At 42.6% G+C, this 16,003-nt stretch overlaps 1 protein-coding gene across 2 annotated transcripts in view; it reads right to left on the bottom strand.

Moving 5' to 3' along the window:
- Window positions 1-562: 562 nt before the first annotated feature.
- LOC306951833 (protocadherin alpha-5-like) overlaps window positions 563-16,003 on the bottom strand; it is a gene marked incomplete at both ends in the record, with an annotated part of 90,386 nt that continues 74,945 nt past the window's right edge. For both annotated transcript variants that reach the window (XM_079542399.1, XM_079542398.1), the window contains one exon: window positions 563-873. In XM_079542399.1, coding sequence (XP_079398525.1) covers window positions 563-873 — 311 coding nt within the window. The remainder of the gene's footprint in view (window positions 874-16,003) is intronic.

Below are 16,003 nucleotides of genomic sequence, written 5' to 3'. Positions count from 1 at the left end.
TTTGAAAAGTCTGGTCACCTTTCAGACATTTCCTCCCCAGCCTGAACATCTCTGAACATGTATGTTTGTTAGGTATTTCCTCTGTTGTTATTTACCAGCTCTTCTTGCATCTTACAACCTGGTTTCTTATCACCTAGCTGACATCTGCACACAAAGATTTCCAATCAGATAGAGGGTGCACAATATTAAAACTTTTAAACCTGCCCTGTAAGTGTCATCAAGACAGGAGCACAGGAACCACAGTGCAGAGAGTCCAACCTCTCACTGGCTGTACTGTGAAGATTCTCCTTTTCGGCGTAGGAGAAAGGAAACTTGTGTCTGCTTTTTAGATTCTGAAAACAAGCCAGAGTGGAGAAAAAGAGTTAACACAGACTTAATAAAGCTTTTCAAGACAAAACCTGTTAAGCAATTTAGACAGACACCATGAATTTCCTGCGGATTTTCTGAAGTCTGTACGTACAGGAAATTTGTTAACAGGAGGAAGAAATTGGGAGTTGCTACATAGGAGAAATCTGCCATTATTACAAAACCTGGCTAAGGGGGTTCTTTCATTATAAACCCCTCACTGGTCACTGTTCTCAGTGGTGCTGTTGCCCTTTTCTTTTTTCTCCTGAGTCTTGTTTCCCTTCTTCTTTTTCTTCTTTTTCTTGGTCTCTTCCTTCTTGCCAAAGGTTATGAAGTCACTTTTGTCAATTTGGCTGTTTGGTGGCTCCTGCCGGATGGAGATGATTGCAGGAGATCCTGGGATAATGAATTTGTCTGGCAACTCACCAGGACCACCTTGTTTCGAATTGCCGGGTCCAAATTTAAAGGTCCAGCTGTTGCTGTTCACACCAGCTCCCACTGGCGGGGACACCTCTCCTGCCTCAGGTTCTGAAAAAGTCAAAAAAACAGCAAAAAGAGCTCAAAACGTCATGATATACAAGGATTCAGTGAGTATTTAGCCTCATAAATGAAGTCTGTGGCTTTAGCCTATGCCTGTGCTGAGTCTTGGTGGTCTAGCTGCTTATCTGGGTGTTACTGACTAGTCCACGTCCCAGCTGTTCAGTGCTAGATTGACCCCCATACCGCTTGGCTCCATGTGCTTTGGATTCCCTGTTGTGCCAGAGCATTGCTCTCTGTATTCTTAATTTCTGAATTTGAAGTGTTCAGAATAAGAGATTGTTGTGAAACAGCCCACTGGTGTTTTGTATAGCGTGATACCCAAGCATCAGTGCTGCACAGCACAGGGGTTTGTTTGAAGGTGCTAAATCTTTTGGGATAGTGTTAGAGGAGCATCCAGGGCAGGGGGAGTCAAACTTATGCACATCATCCATGCTGAGTACCACAGAAAACCATCCTATCAGTTGTGTTAAGAATTCTCAATAGAGGGATTGAGTTGGTATGTATGTATTGCAGTATGATCAGCAGACAGGGCCCTGGAGCAAAAAACATGGCTGTAGTGATTGCCTGGACAGGTGTGACACAGGACTCCTACAGTCAGGATGTAGAACCTGACCTCAGAAATATTCACTGAGTTACTCAAGCTGAGGTTCTACCCATCTGCTCTTCTGCCAGGAAATGTGGTGACTCTTGAGAGATGGAAAGCTCTTCTAACCTATTCATTCATATGTGAAGGGGGAAATCAGAAAGGGCTAGTGCCAAATTTGTGGTGAGCTGTCAAAAAATGGTCTGGAAGGAAATAATATTGCAGTGAGTCCTCAAATTGAGAAACTCCTCACTACTAAGTTCCTTTTTCCTATTGCAATGTCACAACATAAAGGCTGGGAAAAAAAATCAGCCTGGTGACCATCTCTTGTTTTCTTGAATCAACATTGCTACATGGTAGATTACAACACTTTATACAGGCAAATATAAGTTCTGTCCCCAGATTTAGCCTCACACTATATAAGTTCTTCATTTTCCTTCCATGATTTTGCCATGGGTGAGCCAGTAAGATGGGAACCTTCATGCATGTTGCCTCAGCAAAGACAATTTTCCAGTGTAATGAGATAACTCTCACATGATGGAAAATCTTAAAACCTTGCTGTTTGGTGTCTTCTCACACTCTGAAGAGTATTTGTAGTTTATACAGTTCCCAAATTGGGTAGGTACAACATGTTCACTTTAGTGTATCCCTTTAAGTACTTGAGGGATTCTGGTCAGGTGAAAGCTCAGTGCTTATGCACTGATCCTAAAGCCATCAGATCTGATGAAAAAACGTTCTTATCTATACCCTAAAAGCACGATATTAACCTGCCATGCTTGTAACACTCATAGCCACACACAAATTCTTACAATAACACACAAACACTGCTAATCTTGTGGCTCTCATGAAGTCTCTCCACTGCATCCTGGATTGGATTTGCCCAGCTAAACAGGCCAAGATCTCCAGTGGGGAAGAAGGGATGGTAATGGTGTTCACACAGTTTTCTATGTTGTGAGGTAGAACATGTGTTGTGTGCATACATAGGGCTTTCCTGATTCAAAAGCTAAGGGACACATTTTGCTGCCTGACAGCTTCTTTCCTGCCTGGCAGCAAAACAAACACTTTTGGCAAGATTATTCCTCTTCACCTTTTTCATACTTACACAGCGTGTCCACATTACAGAGCCAGAGAAATCTGTACACATCAGCATTGCCTCTGACTTTACCTGTGTAACAGTTTTACCACAGGGAATCTTTTAAAAAGAGTTTATACGGCTGCTTTTACAACATGATGTTGGATCAAGATTTAGAAGAGCTTCTTCATTTTGCCCTCAGACTGCCTCTGATGATGAAGCAGCTTTAACTTTGAGTTTATGTTCTTTCCAGGAACTGCTGAAGTACTTTCAGTGACCTTAATTTAATCTCTTGAGTCTCAAATATATTTATTTATTTTTTTTAAGATATTATTAATGCAGAAGTTCTTCTATTCCGTTTTGGTGAGCTGAAGCTGTTCTGTATGTTTCCTATGACCTTAACTCTCAGCTTCAGATTTATTTTTAATGCTTGTTGTTGGTAATGGAAATGTCCTAAGAAGCCCTTTCATACTAAATACATTAATACGAACCAGCTTTCATTTCTGCTTAATGGAATATTTTGGTCAGGTACATTTCATATTGCTTTTGTTTCTTTGAGGCAATAAATTACACATGTGAGCATTGAAAATGTGAAATGTGTTCTGGCCTATTTCCAAATTATTTATCATTTGTCTCTTTTCAGCAATATAAAATGTGAACTTCCACAGAGTACACAATAAATTAAGCCCTGTTTGACAAATAAAGTCCTCCTTCCCAACAAGACTGTGCAGCCTTCAATCCAAACAATTCTGGCCTAGACCCAATGCTATTTTCCTGTTCTTGGCAGAAACAAAACAAAATAAAACAAAACAACGCACAAACAGCTGAAGGTGACCTCCAACCACTTCTGAACCATTCCTGCTCTGGTGGGGATGGCCCTGCAGCAGTGAACAGCCTAAAAATGGGTTTGAGACATGTAAGGTTACAACACCACTCAATGGATCTCACTGCCATCACTGCACAGCCAAAACACATCTTATTTTTAACATGTGGCCATTCACTGTTTTAACATTTGGCCATGGCATTTCAATGTGGCCATATTAGGCTGAAGATAGGGAACGAGGCAATGATTCTGTATTACCCATTTTTGTAATAAAGAAAACTTGCAAGAGCCTTTAAGAACAGAGGGTACCCTTGCAGTGCAGTACCTTTTTTCCCTTGAATGAAAGCTCTTTCCAGGCTAACAGGCTGCACGTACACGCCTGCATTACTGAAATCTGATTGAGAACAGGATACTGACCCTTTAATCTGGTTCTGCCCAGACAAATCCACTCACCAGATGAAGTCAGTAAAACATATCACAAATCCAACTGACATCATGCAGCCAAACACAGCAAGCCCACCATTTCAACCTTGCAATCTCTATTCACCTAAAGACTATGGTGCTTGCCTGCATTTCCATGTGATTTCCTCCCCCCCCCCCAGACCTTCAATGTTTGTTGCCATACAAACTAAGCATATTAATTATATTCCTTAATTCTCGCTAAGCCAAAGGAAACCAATTATCCCTGCAGCTGTGTGGAGAGCTTACATGCAAAAAGACTGAGATGGGCAGAACGTAATGAGTTAATAGCCTTCGTTTCCTAGGAGAGGGGCTTCCACAGCCTCCTCGGGAAATTTCACTTCTGCCTGATTTACCAGGTAATGTGTTTGCATTTGGACTGGCAGGCTGGAAGGTCACAGTTCAGCCATCCTAGGAGCATTGCATGTTTAGCCATTTCAGATCAAGGGTAAATGTCACGTACCACTGAGTTTTCAAAGCTCCCTCAAACATCTCTTCTGTTTCTTATCAGCAGGAATTTAACAACAAACATTTTCCACTTATGTGCTATTTTACATTTAATGGGATTAGCTATGCTTCTCTTTCATGCTTGCTGGGTCTTGTTAAATGCCTTCAAGTTGTTTGGTAAACTTAGAGGAATATCTAAATAAAGCAAATCCCTCAGCTACATTTATACCAGTTCAACTGAAACATCAAACTTCTCTTCCCAGAGCTACATAGGTGGCTGGCTGGTTTTCTTTAGGCACAGTGCACACATAGGAGTGCACACCCTGCCCATTTCCTGGTATAACTTTGGAGACTGTTCCCTCTCCTCTTTGACTTATTCTCCAGGAATATGGCAGCCTTCATACAGAAAGATCAAATCATTTTTAAAATGTGTGCACGCAGCAGAACTCAGAATCTAGGTTGCACCTGCAGCTCTTGATGCTCTCTCGCCCGTGTGTCTGCATGCTAAAAGGGAAAATGAACTTTTCACCCCTTCCATTTCTTCGTGGTCTCAAAATACAACTGTCTCAGTGGACTTTAAATGGAACACACAACCACTGAGGCTTTGCAGTCGAGTAGTTCGTGTATTTAGTTGGGCAGAAAGGACTTTTACGTTGCCTTTCTGAATACCTATTTTTCAGGCCAGTAACTTTTACCTGAAATGCACTGGGCAGATTTGGGTGCAAAAGAAAACCTAGATCCTAAAATCACACGGCTGAAAGTTTGAACCATTTGCTATGGTGTTTAGCTACCTTTTTCTCTTCCAGAAGCACTACACATCACATGCTGTAGCCCTCCACCTCTTACAGGGCTTTACAACCATACTAATCACAGTCAATAAGCACTTGTTCATCAAAACCTAATAGCTCTGAAAGCACTAGACAGAGCATCATGCTGATGATAGAGACTCCATAGTCCCAAAATGTTGGCCCATCTTGTACTGGGCACAAGATTTGAAAAGGGCAGGACCTAAACTCTAAGCCTCTATTTTTTCATTATTATTTGCCCTTTTTCCCCCTCCTTTTATTTTTCTCTTAGATGTGATCACTGAGTGAGGTTTCTCCTTCCTAACCAAAATAGCCACCAAAATAGCAGGTACCCAATCTATTTTTCACCAAGGAGACAAGCATCCTAGGAAGGCAATTCAACCCAACTTTAACAAGTATTTTAGATGAAGTGGATTTTCCTCACTCCTCTCTTCTCTCTACTAGAGCTGTCTTACCTTTGCTTCCTTAACTATGGATAAACCCTGGTGAGCCAGTACAAACTAGAAAGCTGGCTTCTGGATGGCCAACAAGAAATGAGATGAATTCCATGCTCAGAAGCCAAGCTAAGCAGCAGTACGGCTCAGAGGATGTTGTACTAATGGCCGTGCCAAAGTACTTAAAAAAAAAAAAAAAAGTTGAAATCTAATCTGTTTAACAAGGACAGCCACAAAAATCCTGAGCAACTATTTGCAAGATGAAACCTCTTTCTGAGCCCTAATCCCTCCATGGGATTTTCACTTCTGCAAGCATTGGTATCTTCTGTAGAGAAATGCCTGAGAAAGTGCAGCCATGTTGTGATGGTGACCCCATTTCCACCCTTGAAAGAGCCTCTTAGTTATGACAGCAATAACACAGGTATAATTCAGGTGATCCTGTGATGCAAAATTCCAAAGTACAGATCTGTCACTGAAATGTATGGTGCTGTCCTTCCAAATGCAGTTTTTGCAAATTCACTCAATTGAAGGGTTGCTGTTCATCAGCTTGTAAAACCAGCTGAGCTGATACGTAAGTGGAACAAAGTCAAAATACTGAAAGATGGGTACAGTCAGCCTGAAATGAAGACATACTCTAACTGTAGGGGCAGGTGCCTGCTTACAGGACATGGAATCTCTCAGTCCTCCCATTAGTAACCCATCAAGCCTGGATAAAGACTGCAATTTTTATCTCACTGATATTTTTCTCTCCTTTTTGGTGCACGTGTTTTCTTTCTGTCCCTGCATAGCCCCACAGCTCCAATCTGCTGTTTACTAGGAACAGGTGGTGCTCGCTTCCCATATCACGAGCTGCCCGTATATCCTGAGCATCATGCAGATCAGCACTACCTCCTCTGCCTCTGCTGCTTTCTTTAAGAACCTTTGTCAGAAGGAGAATCCATGCTAGAACAGATGTGCTCTGCTCGGGGGGAGGAGAGGAAAGCATTTCTATGCAGCTCTGCCTTTCTGCAGAGACATTTCTGACTGTGTGACATCCTCAGCCAAGACAGCAGCTTGCTTTCTGTTCACTGCTTTGTCCCTGTCTTTAAAATTTTGGTGGTTCACAGACCCAGGATATGCTTTAGATAAAAGCTTTCAGTCAAATCATCAATCATTCTTAAATTAAAAAGAAATCTTCTCGAATTTTTCTTTTCCTAACCACCAGAACACACCAACTAAAGCCGCTGTGAGTCAAGGAATCGCCCATCATTAATCACAGACCCTTCTGTCCCCAGGTCAAAGTGGCAACCAACATTAATTAAATGAATTTATTTAAAATGGAGATCAGGCAATAAGCAGGAAGCAAATTGCAGAGAAAGCTAGTCATTAACCTGATTTCTCCCTTCCCTGCCTCCTCTGCGGAGGCTGTACCGACTGCAGCTTCTGCCTCTGGCAGGCTTAATGAATATTCACTGCTCTAAAGAGCCTGACATCCCGCACTGATTCTGGAACAGCACACCAAATGCAAACACTGTGCACTGAAAAAACCCTCCCCGTGTCATTTGCAGGATCTCTGCAGACATTCTCTCTTCACTGATCATCCCTAAGCCTTTTTGGGATTAAAATGCCCATTTAATCTTTTTTCTTTTTTTCTTCTTTTTTTCTTTTTTCTTTTTTGGAGGGGAAAAATAACAAAAACAACAAAAAATGCCATCAACGCAGAGCAAGCAAGAATTCATGATAAAGTGATATATAGCGAGCTGAAAAGTAGAGATATGATTCATCCAGAACAAAGGTGAACCATTTTAACTACAATTTTGACAAAAAGTCCCAGCCATCCCTAAGGACTGTGCCAGTTTGGAATCTTAAAGGAAAAGCAAATGACTCTCGAGCTCTGCCCCTCCATCCGTGTGACCTGTCTTGCACTAATGACTCACACAGGAGGAATGAACAAAAGGAGATATTTTCCCCAGGGAGGGGCCTGTAGATTTAATCCATTGCTGGGATTTCAAGGCAGTAACGTGAAGCGGGGTAATTATAGCACATATGCTGTGGGAGATCTGTAACCCCCTGCTGCTCTGACATCCAGCTGCACGGGGGGTGGGCACAAGGTCACTCCCAGCTCCATCTCAGGTTACTATCCATGCTGACCATTTAAATAAAGGTTACACATCTCATTATAAGACAGCAACCTTACATCACTGTACATTACAGCAATTGTCCCTGATACCAAATAGCCCTGCCTGTATGTTCCAGGAAGCATGCAAGCAAACATTGATTTGCTTACAGCCATGGCATAACACAGAGAGCAGCCCCAAGCTCCACTTGCTCTCTTATCAGTAAAAGAGGCTTTTCCTCACATGAAAACATCATCCTTTTTGGGTAATATCCTTCTAATGCTGTATGAATGTCTGTGAAGCATGGAGAGGATTTTAGGGGCAGATGACACCTGCAATCTACAGTAGATGAATTTTTGTTTTGGCATTTCACTGTGTTTATGGGCCATAGTGCTCATTTTTCATAGAATCATACAGTGGTTTGGGTTGGAAGAGACCTTATAGATCATCCAGTTCCAACTCCCTTCCCCAGCTCTGGCTGCCCAGGGCCCATCCATGGCCTTGGGCACTTTGAGGGATGGAGCACCCAGAGCACTCTGGGCAGAAGTGCCAGGGCTTCACAGCAAAGAATTTCTTCCTATTGCCTACCCCAGCTCCCTCAGTCTTTCTTCACAAGAGAGGTGCTCTGCAGAAGGAAATGCAACATTCTTTAAAAGACCTTCCCCTCTCTGTCCTACATTATAAATCAATGGAGAACCAGCATAGGGCGAGTGGCAAAGGAAGACTGAACCTCTACTGCGGAAGATGTCACCTTAGGTGAACACAAATGAAAAGATGGTGAAGCTCATTGGTGGAGTTCCAGATGGTCTACAGAAATGTGGGACACCCCATGAGATCCCATCCACATGGATTCACAGCTTTTCTTTGCTGTCAGGCAAAATGTAGCAATCTACAGCCTCCTTATACAGCCTGCACTCAGCTACCGGAGTAGCAAACCATTCCTCAGGCCTCTGCTGAGGGCTGCTTTTAGGACTTCTGGGCAACAGATGCAAAAAAAAATCTGGATTTTGAGACAGATGTTTACAAACTGGGATGTCTGACCTGTGGCTCAAATTTCAACCTGGATGTGACCAGGATGGAGGTAGCATCTTGCAGCAGTAGAGGCACACTGGCTCTGTTATTTAGAGACATTAAATATTGCGAAGACAGCAAAAGTCATTTAGGAAGAAAAAGCTCTGAAGAGCAGGAAGAGATCTGTGCACTGGCTATTCTGCATTACGGGAAGCCAGAATGTTTACTGCTTTCTGTCAGATTTAAATAAATTCACTCTTACACACAAGCACTTTAATGTGCAAGACAACAGGCTCACAGAGCACCATAAATCCTGCTGTGAAGGTGAAAAGGAGGAAGCATTTGCTGGCTGGTGCTGCAGCACATAACAGCATTCTGCATACACCCCCTCTTTCCCTCTGCCTGCTCAACGAGCTCTTGAACTGCAGCCAAGAGCACAGATGCACTGTCTATATGGTCACCTCCTGCCACTGGAGGCCACTCTGCTTCTATGGGGTGATGGCAGCATCAGCTGCATGGATCCACAGCCACCTTCTGCCTTCGCTCTGCCTCGCTGGCTCCTTGTGACCAATTCCCCAAAGAAGGAAAATTTCAAATCGGGGGATTCCAGATTAGCTGAAGGTAGGATTTAATATTCTGCTAGCACTTGATCTTGTGGAGACAGGACTGGTATGTTTTTATTCATGTTTACCTTAGGGAGTGAACACTACCCACTAAATTCAGTCTCCTCAAACAGAACCACAGAATCACGATTCGTTAGGGCTGGAAAGACCACTGACATCACCTAGTCCAATCATCAACCCAATAGCACCATACCACTAAGCTGTGCCCCCAAGTGCAACGCTGTACCTGCAGCGCACAGTGACTCCGCCACCTCCCTGGGCAGCCCATTCCAATTCCTCCCCACATATATCAGTCTTTAGAGCCATAAAAATCACAGACTGACTTCAGCTGTCCACGTCACCATTGGTACAGGAGGAGGACAGAGAGCAGCAGGGCTGCCAAAGCTGCTGGTAGAGAAAAGAGAATCCCCATTTTTTAACAGAGCACAATTTACAGAAAGGCAGTTACTATGGAAACCTGCAACATCAGCTTTAGCCTTTTGAAGCAGAACCCAATTTTAACCAAGTAATTGGATGATTGAAGCAATAGTGAGAGGGAAAAGGGACACGTTTATTTCAGTGCTTTTAGAGGAATCTATTTTAAACACGAATGAATGTGTGAGATTCACCACTTGGAAAGGATTGCATAGTAATGAGTCAGACACCTAAAAAATGCTCTTAGAAGATAATTTTTTTCTCAGCACCTGTGTTCAGCCTATAGACCTCAACCATTCCTCTTGGATCTGGTCCCCACCCCAACAGCCCAAACCACTGTAATGCCAGGGATGGAGCACTGCAGTGGGAAGCTTTCTGCTTGGAAATGCCTTTCAGAAACCACACAAAGCTTCAGAGCATAGGCATTGCAGTGCCTTGTCCCTCGGAGGCTGGAGGTGGCTTGGCACTCTGCACTCCCTGCAGCTCTCATCATAAATAAAAGAATAATTGTACCAGTATTTTCTGGATTAAAATTGACCATTTCTCTATCTGGATCACAAAGGGAAGAAAGGGTGCTATTGCTATTTGTTTTATTCTCAAGGGATTTCATCATTTCAAAAGCAAACCACACCACACAAGTGCATAAAATCCTTCTAGGCCTAAGAAAACCTTTAGCTGACCTACTCCTATTGAGTATCACTGAGCATCTGCAAACTTTATTCTCTCTGAAAGCCAGTTAATGAAGCAGTCAGCAACCTGCTCTTGCAGAAGTGTGCTACTCTCACATCTCCCATCCTGTCCGTGAAGCCGAAGATGCTGCAGGCCTCAAAGCAAACTCAGACAGCTGTAGCAATCCTTCCCTGTCCCCAATATGTACCTCACATTAATAGCTTCCTAACATCTCTGTTAGGATCACATCTCATTATTATTCTTTTTTTCCTGATACGGGGTGAATAGAGCTAATATTATTTCACATCAGCTACAAAGAAGCCTTAATTAAATGTGATGGCTAACTGCTAATACAATATGATAAGCCTCCCGGATATGCATGCTATATAATTTCTCTATTTTTCAGAACCCTTTAAACATTCTCCACGGAGAAGATGGAGGTGACCCTGTGCAGACTCCACACATTCATTCTCCTTCTGCCTGGCTCTTTCAAGGAGAAGCAAGGCTCAAAGTTTGAGGACTTTTTCTTGGGCTGTATAAGAAAATGCAGATATTATGATCATTTATGGCCTTTCTGTGCCTTTGAGCCTTTAGAGAAGATTCTTTTGGTACTGATGAAATGAACCAAACTGACTGCCTGGGAACTGGATCTGCCACAGCATGGCTTTAAGCCTCCTACCTGTTTGCACTGCCCTGCAGCTGAAGGTGTCCTCTCTTCATTGAGAAGAGAGTAACTGCTTGAACCACGTGATGAACATTTTTCATCAATAAATACATACTGCTGAATTTTGCAGATCAGACTGCAGTCCTGCTCTAGCTGTCTGTTGACAGCCAATGTAAATACATTTACAAAGCTCCTGATTTGTCCAGTGCTTTATTCTACTTGGTCTCCACTGAAATCACAGACTGCTAGGTAATGTGCTGTAAAGGCCATATAATGCAGGAACAAAACAAATTTAATGAAGATTACTTGAGGGGGAAATAATGCCCAATTATAGAACATTAAGATATGGTTTTCAAAGTAAAGATGAGATCAAAGTTGGCAGTTGCTTGAACTGGAAAGCAATGCATTGCAGCAGTGATTTTAAGGAAAGTTGCTGATCCCTTCTGTCACTGTCTCCAGCACAACACTTGCTCAAATATTCATCAGATGGTAAATAGCATCTTGGATGCCTCACACACTGTAAATAATTATTAAGCATGTGCCAAAACTAAGTAAGAACATAGAATATAAGAACATAGAATATATAATGAGTGGAACCATCACCCAATGTTTCACTCCTGCAACCTTTTCAGAATAGAGCCCTAGCAATCCCAGTTAGCAGATAGTCCACTTTGTACTTTAATTGTTCAGATTTTAATTGTATAGCCTCACTCGTGCTTTAAGCCAAGAACTGTTCCCTCAATGGAACAATTGGAGATATGGATCAGGCTTCTGCTCCTACAGAAAAGCCAATAGAAATGTAGTACATGAAAACAAGGATGAATCAGCTCTATTTTTATCTCTTCACATTGTACTAATGAATTGTTCATTTGCTAATGAACTCTCTAGAAAACAGTGTTAGCAGTTGTTATCAGAAAGGTTTTTTGTGTAACACACCTGGCATTTCACTTGTCTGAAGGAAATATTAAAAATGGAAAAAGCAGCTCGAAATGAACCTGGGAATGAAATCTGGGAAATGAATAATTACAAGTTAAGAGCAATGGCTGTGCAGTGGATGTCTGAGAGCAAAGTGAGGAAAATGAATTTGATTTCTATATTATTGCTTAATGAAAGCTGGCTTCAAAAAAAGCCTTGTCCTGATCACATTTCGGAAAATTCATATTTCTTATTTCTTAGAGCTGTGATTCTTTTAAAACTGATGGCAGGGAGGAAACTGAACACAAACTGTACCTAGATTGACAGCACAGTGACTCTCATTCCAGGAAATGTGTCACATGTTCACATAACAGGGACAGGCTAACAGAAAACAGAGACATTTAAAAGCTGTTAATAGTTATGGAAGTTAAAAGGTGGCATTTCTGAATCCCTCCCATGGAAAGGAATTTCAAATTAACATCTGGTAGAATCTACATGAAGAATCTTTTAAAAATGCTTTTAAACATTTCCTATTGAAATTGTGTGTATGTACACACACGTGGATGTACAGCTGGTCCCCTGAGCAGCAAACTGGGGCAGTGCGAGGCACTTCTCTGTCAGAGAGCAAAGCAACGATGGCAGTGCATCCTTTGACCAATTCCCTGCATAAATTCTGATTTGCTGCTAATCACAGTAATCCTTGCACTAAGGTAAACATATCTAATGCAAATAGACTGTTTCACTCAGGAGCTTGAGTCCAAATCAGATCCCTATACCTCAGCAACACTCCCAAGACTGATGAAAGGCAGAAAAGTAGAAGTGAGACCAGATTGTTTCCAATTGCAGAGAAACCATCTGTAATCAGGGTCTCCTGCACCAGTCTTTGAATTTCCTGGAATGGGCCAAGACCTCTCCCACCCCAAAGAACATCTCATTCCAGGTTCAATTTTCCCAGCATCCACCCTCAGTCCCACCCCTTCTAGGTCAAATCATGCTGGAATGTGGACTCATTTTATTATAGTCTGTGTATCTGGAACAGTAATTTAACGAGTAATGTGTTCCAGTCCATTTCAATCCACATAGACCACTCCAGTCTACAGGGTCCATGATGCAGCTCACGCATGTCAAGTTGCATGACGACAAACACATGTTTCTCCTATGCCAGGGAAAGCTGTTCTCCCACTCAGGTATTCCAGGTGCCAAGCAAACCAGCTCAACAAGCAGATCTCCACGTCAGCTGACTGCATTTGTTGTAGGAGCTGGCAGCAGCAGCAGTTCTTCATGGCAAAGGTGTGAGAGCAGCATGTGTGGGCATGGGAGCACAAAGCCAAAAGACAGCTTCATGCTCAGATTGAAACCTTGCAGTTCTGTGAAATAGGGCTTTTTGTCAGTTCTGTCAATATATTCCCTCACTGGAAAGGTTAAAAAATAAATAAATAAAGGACAGCAGCAAAGCTGTTCATTAATCTAGTATGCTTTGTCTCACTAAGCACTAGGTGTAAATGTCTGCAATCCCTGCATTTCTTCATATTCTCCATGACTGAAGCACTGAAGCTAAATGAACCGCATTTCAAGAAGAAATGGCTTGGGGTGGCCAACAGAAGCATAGTTCATGACAACAAGGAGGAAAAGGCTCTATTTATATCTCATCCTGCTGACACACGGAATAGCAAACACTTCATTCAAGCATAACCCACAGCTGCTCAGCAGCTGGAATTTCTGCAGTGGCTTACAGACCAGGAGAAGTGCAGTCAGAGCACATATATCCACATGCACCAAGGAGAGAGGACAGCAAAATGATGCTTAAAAATGCTGGGTTTGATCTAAACCATCCTACCCATCAGAGAGGCACACCGTTCAGAATCGATATGAATTTATATGCAGGAATGTGTGTGCATACTTACTGATGCTTAATATTCTTCCATGGAATACTGCCATATAATCATGCATGCAGATCTTAGGCAAGCAGCTATTGACAATTTTTGCATCAGCAATCATCCGATTTGTACCTCTAGTGAAACAACTCAATGAACAGGCAGAAAGATTTGTCTCTCTGTGTGGATGAACAAAATTGCCAGTTGGTAACAGCTGATGCATCTGCCTTCAGGAGGGCACAATACAGGGAGTACAAATATTGAGGCTGAGGAGCAAACACTGCCATGACCTTGTCTGAAACTGGATGGTATTTACTGAGATAATTGATCCAAAGCCATGCTGGGACCCAAATGCATCCATTTGGACAAACGTGCCTGTGCCCTGCACCAAATCTGCAGAATTTTCTTGAGGTAATTATTATTTATAGTGAGGGGAATAGTGTTAAACACCTCCCCAAGACTCTTTCCACTGCTCCCTCCCGAGAAGCAGCTTTGTTGCAGTGTCTGTTTGCAGCAGCTGAACTGAATCACCCATTTCCTTCCAGCTCATCCTCAGCAACGTGCAGGTTTTCCGCTCTGGGCTCAGCACTGGATTTCTATTACTAAAGCAAAGCTCTGAGCAGGTGCCACTGCTGTCATCTGCATACACAGAATAGAGGCAAGCTTGTCTCCTTGAGACTATTGGAACCGTAATTCAATAATGTTAAATTCATAAACTGCAACGCAGCCTGAGCTTTCTCATGTAGCTTCTACTGCCCATCTGGGGTTTTTGTGTCTCTAACCATTGAGTAGTGGGTCCACGTCACACCCATTCTCTGACTGTTTCTCATTTTATGTAAACATCAGCAGTTCTGCAATTGTACAAGAATCTCACAGGGAACAAGTTACAAGAGAAACTTACTTTTTGCTTCCAAAAAAATTCATGATTTCTAAAACAATTTTCATTAGAGGTTTAAGCTTTGAATGTTTGAGATGGGCAGCACAGGACTGACCCACTGCAATTTCATGGTCTGTTTATCTATCCTACTCTCTCCTATGTCATGCTTTCAATAACAGGTGTTCTCCCATACCCAGGCATCTGCGACAAACAGAACATGCCAGGCATGCGTGACTGCTGCAGAGAAATCAACTGCTTTCATAAATCTCATTCCTGTCAATGAAGAGCTCATGTCTCGGAATCACAGAGCTGAGTAATCAATAATCACGGTCTGCAAGACAGAAAAATACCTTCTGATGTCTTCCTTCTAATCTGTGTGCTGCTTTCTGGATCCTTTTTTTGGCATTCCAGTATTATGCTCCTTCCCTAAAGGCTGTGTGGAGCAATACTGTTATCCTGCATAACCGTATCTGGCACTTGACCTGAATATGTTTCTCCCGATTAGGCAGTGACATTCTCATCTGGAAGCTCTGTTTGTACATCCAAACTGTTATCTCAGCATAAAGGTGTACCCAAGTTATACTGAAATCCCAGCTGAGCAGTTGCTAGGATGTCCTGTCTGCATCTCAAAAACATCAGTAATTAGTACAATTTGGGAGCTTTCACCTCCAGACTCCGCTGCCACTCACCCAGCTGATGTGACACGAAATAATGGGTTCCTGTCAAGTAGTGGGTGGACAAACCTTCCCACTACAAAGAACAGGGATATTTTTCTCTTAACTGACAACCTTGGCAGAGGAAAAAAGACAGTGATTAACACATGAATAGGAAGCAGCCAGAGGGCTGGCTAGACGTGATTCTTCCAGGTCAGAGATGAAACACAAGCAAGTATGTACAGGAGGGAGAGATTTCCACCCACTGCCTCTCACTGCAGTAAACAGGAGACCTCACTGCCAGGTGCAACGTGTCACTTCTCAAAAACACTGCAGTTATCTCAGCAAGCAGACACTCCCTTATTTTGCACAACATTCGTGCGCATTCGCTTCTACATTTAAATTGCACAACATGAAAGAAGGCCATTCAAAATACAAATAAACCCTCACTAATCTCAGTTTCCCTGTGAAAATGCAAGTACTACGTACAGAGCCCCCAAAGCCACAAACTCTGTCTGGCAAATCAGACAGCAAGATCTGTGCTACAGGAATACATCTTCACCAGATTCAGGAGTAATAATCTGGCATCTGAACTCATTATGAGGAGAGGAGAGGGGAGGGGAGGGAACTCACCTAAGCAGTACAGAACCTGACTTCTCACAGAAAGTAAAGCAGGAGTGAGGAAAGAAAAATGTCTT

This window comes from Tetrao urogallus (genome assembly GCF_951394365.1).
Source record: "Tetrao urogallus genome assembly, chromosome: 14".
NCBI lineage: Eukaryota > Metazoa > Chordata > Aves > Galliformes > Phasianidae > Tetrao > Tetrao urogallus.
The sequence above is the reverse complement of the archived record's forward strand: the minus strand, read 5'-3'. Positions and strand labels throughout refer to the sequence as shown.